Source organism: Corvus kubaryi, unplaced genomic scaffold, assembly GCF_017639235.1.
Source record: "Corvus kubaryi isolate FWS band 111438036 unplaced genomic scaffold, C.kubaryi_AGA036_p1.0 36238, whole genome shotgun sequence".
Taxonomy (NCBI): domain Eukaryota; kingdom Metazoa; phylum Chordata; class Aves; order Passeriformes; family Corvidae; genus Corvus; species Corvus kubaryi.
The window spans coordinates 4627-8269 of NW_024580830.1; the positions used below are offsets into that span (position 1 = coordinate 4627).

General features: G+C 50.8%; 1 protein-coding gene across 1 annotated transcript in view; it reads left to right on the forward strand.

Annotated features, from left to right (window-relative positions):
* Positions 1 to 3643, forward strand: part of ALS2CL (ALS2 C-terminal like) — a 36765-nt gene that overhangs the window by 3819 nt on the left and 29303 nt on the right. The window contains exon 4 of the mRNA XM_042019840.1: positions 2366 to 2431. Coding sequence (XP_041875774.1) covers positions 2366 to 2431 — 66 coding nt within the window. The remainder of the gene's footprint in view (positions 1 to 2365; positions 2432 to 3643) is intronic.

Sequence of the window (3643 nt, forward strand, 5' to 3'; positions counted from 1 at the left end):
GATCTCGGCTTAAGACATGAAAACCTCACCCTCACGATGAGGAAAATGCCCATAAAAAGGCTTTGTTGGGAGAAATTTGATTCCCTGCTACCAAAATCTCCTTAAACTTTACCCAAACTTGAAACATCCCAACTTTTACCCAAGGAATTAAACCGAGCTTAAATACAAACTGCATTGACTGGAACAGGGGAGGTGTTCAGTAAATCCGAGCTTAAGCGAGGGAATGTCTGGGAATCAAAGGTTCCCAACCAAAATTCCTTTGATACAGGATAGAGAAGAGTCTGGGGGTTTTTTTTGGGAAAACCATGGAATATGAGCAACCTCCTCAGCCACCAAAACCTCTGGAAATCTTCTTTTCCACAAGTTTTCCACAGTTTGCTCTGGAAGCAAAAAGGATGGAGAGACTTGGTTGGAGAGAGCCTTCAAAAAAATGAACGAATCCACACTAGGAATGGCTTGGGAGGGGTTTTCCTTCAGTTCCAACCCCAAATCCAAAGCTGAATCCTGAAGATTCCACGGAAAAGATTGTGGAATGGCATCCAAGGAATGTTTAGGGCAGAGCTGCACCTGAGGAGAGCCCTGGGCATCATCGCCACCTTCACTCCCTCAAAACCGTGCCCCGGTTTTTGTCCTCCCCTGCCCTAGGGCTGGAAAATCAGGATTAATCCCAACCTCTCCTGCTTCCCATGGAGTGACTCGGGTGAGGCATCCCAGGAGATCTGGGGCCGAATTAAGGGATTGCGGATGTTCAATACCTTGGAGTTGAGTTCCCTTCCCACTCCTGGAATTCCTCTGCCATGATTTTGTTGCCGGAAGGTTCCGGAGCAGCGTCTTGGCCTTGGTGGCTGCTCCAGGATTTCTGAGGGAGGAGAATGTGGGAAGAGCTGTGGGAGTGGGAATTCGGGCTCTTTGGCAAAAACATCCATGTTTTCCACGCTCTGTCCTGGAATTCCAGGTGACCTGGGGTGGGGGAAGGACAGACTCCCACTCGGATGGGGCTGGAGCAAACATGGAATTCCGGAATATCCTGAGTGGGATGCACCCACCAGGATCATCCAATCCAACTCCAAGCCCTGCACAGACATCCCAACAATCCCACCCTGCGCTTTCCAAACGCTCCTGGAGCAGCCTTGGGAATGTGCCCGTTCCGTTGGGAGCCCGTTCAGTGCCTGACACCCTCTGGGGGAAGAACCTTTTCCTAAACCCAACCTAAACCCGGCTCAGCTCCAGCTGTTCCCTCATCCCTTTTGGATTTTCCATTCCCACCCACAAATCCAAAGGAGACGAAAGCCAAGATTTAAAATTTGGAACGCATCCAAGCAATTCTTTGGAAAACCTGGAAAAGAGCCCACCTCGTGGGGGTGTTGGAACAACAACCTCGGCGCGAGTCCAACCGCCTCGTCGTGGTTTTGGTGTTGCACCATCTCCTGTCAAACTGACCCAGAGGAGGTTTGGATTAAACTTTGCCATGGAATTCCTGGCTGGGAGGGGCTGGGCTGGAATTCCCAGAGAAGCTGAGGCTGTCTCTGGATCCCTGGGAATGTCCAAGGCCAGGTTGGACACTTGGAGCAGCCATGGGGTGAGATGGTCTTCAAGGTGCCTCCAACCCAAACCATTCCATGATTCCATCATTCCATTTCCTCTGGCTGGGCAACGCGCAGGGATCGGATTTGCTGGGATGAGGCGAGAATTACAGCGGGTGTGGGTGGAGTGGGAGACCGGGAAGATGGGAAATGCACTCCGCACCTGAGCAGGAATTCCACCATCCTTTTTTTATTCCCGTTTCTCCCTGCTTTGTCACCTCCTGGAATTCGCTTTCCCAGCCCCCACAAACCAGCTGGAATTCACGATCCCTTGGGCCTGGCGTTCCTCTCTTGTTTTCCCAGTGCCCGACACGCTGGAATTCCGGGCTGTGGTGTCGCCGTGTCCGTGGGGATGTGCCAGGCTCTGGCTGAACCCCTGTAATTAAGCAAGGATCACATGCAAGGCCCTAAAGGCACAACCCAGCACCTCCCCAAAATGTTTTTGGGATTAGGGAATGTGCAATGGATTCTTCCCACTCATCCCAGAGCAGGAAAACATGATGGGATTAAATCCTCCTCCCGCTGAAAACCAAGGCCTGGAGGTGCCTTTTGTGTCCTTGTCCTCCGAGGGATTTTTTGGATGTTTGCCATCAAATCTGGGAATGGTTTGGGTTGGGAAGAACTTGGGGAAAGATCCAGTTCCGACCCCCTGCCGTGGGCGTCTTCCACGGGACTCAAAGCTCCGTCCAAGCTGGCCGAAATATTTAGGCTGTGCTTTACAAGCTCCTGTTCCACGTGGGAATGTTGGGATGTCCCTGCTGAGAGAATTCCTTGGATTCCAGGGGGACGCTGAGGTGGCGCGATGGACGCAACCACGTCGGGGATTTCCAGGAGGGCCTGGAGCACGGGTAAGCCTTGGCAAACGGGATATTCCTGCTTTTCAGAGTAACCTATGGAATGGTTCATCCCGGAGGTTGTCACATGGAGAGAGGGGACTGGCAGTGAGCGGCAGGGGATCAGTTCCGGGCAGACGTTTCCATTCAGCTGGAATCTGATCCCTAAATCCATGGGAATTTATTCATAGGAAGTGTCCTGAAGTCGTTTTTAGATCCCTTGAAAACCTCGCTTCCATCAGGAGTTTGCGCAGGGAAGAAACCATTCCGTGAAATTCGCGTATTATTTATCTCGATTTTCTTGGAAGGAAGACTTGAAGATTCCTCCAAGATTTTTCCAAGGGTATTAAGGGGGGAAAAAAGATCCCGAACACTTTTTGTTGGGAATTCCAAAACATTTCACTCGGGGAAGGGGTAAAAAGGGGGGAAAACCAAGGCTGGAAGGAACTCTGGAGAAGGAACAACGAGGAACTGGGAATGCCGCTCCCAAGGGGATGAGTTTTCCATTGGAAAAAATCCAGTGGCACCTGGGAGAGATCTCCGAGGTGGGGTTGATTCCGAGCACGGAAAGATTGGGAATCTGGGAGGTCCTTGGGTTTTTAGACTTCATCCACTACAACGGAGCCGCCCTTTTCCATGGTGACCTTTTCATGGTGACCTTTTCCATGGTGACCTTTTCCATGGTGACCTTTCCATGGTGACCTTTTCATGGTGACCTTTTCCATGCTGACCTTTTCCATGGTGACCTTTCCATGGTGACCTTTTCCATGCTGACCTTTTCCATGCTGACCTTTTCCATGGTGACCTTTCCATGGTGACCTTTTCCATGGTGACCTTTTCCATGGTGACCTTTTCCATGCCGCCCTTTTCCATGCTGACCTTTTCCATGGTGACCTTTCCATGGTGTCCTTTTCTATGGTGACCTTTCCATGGTGACCTTTCCCATGCTGACCTTTTCCATGCTGACCTTTTCCATGGTGACCTTTCCATGGTGTCCTTTTCTATGGTGACCTTTCCATGGTGACCTTTCCCATGCCGTCCTTTTCCATGGTGACCTTTTCCATGGTGACCTTTCCATGGTGTCCTTTTCCATGGTGACCTTTTCCATGCTGCTCTTTTCCATGGTGACCTTTCCTTGCTGACCTTTTCCATGCTGACCTTTTCCATGCCGACCTTTTCCATGCCGTCCTTTTCCATGGTGACCTTTCCATGGTGACCTTTTCCATG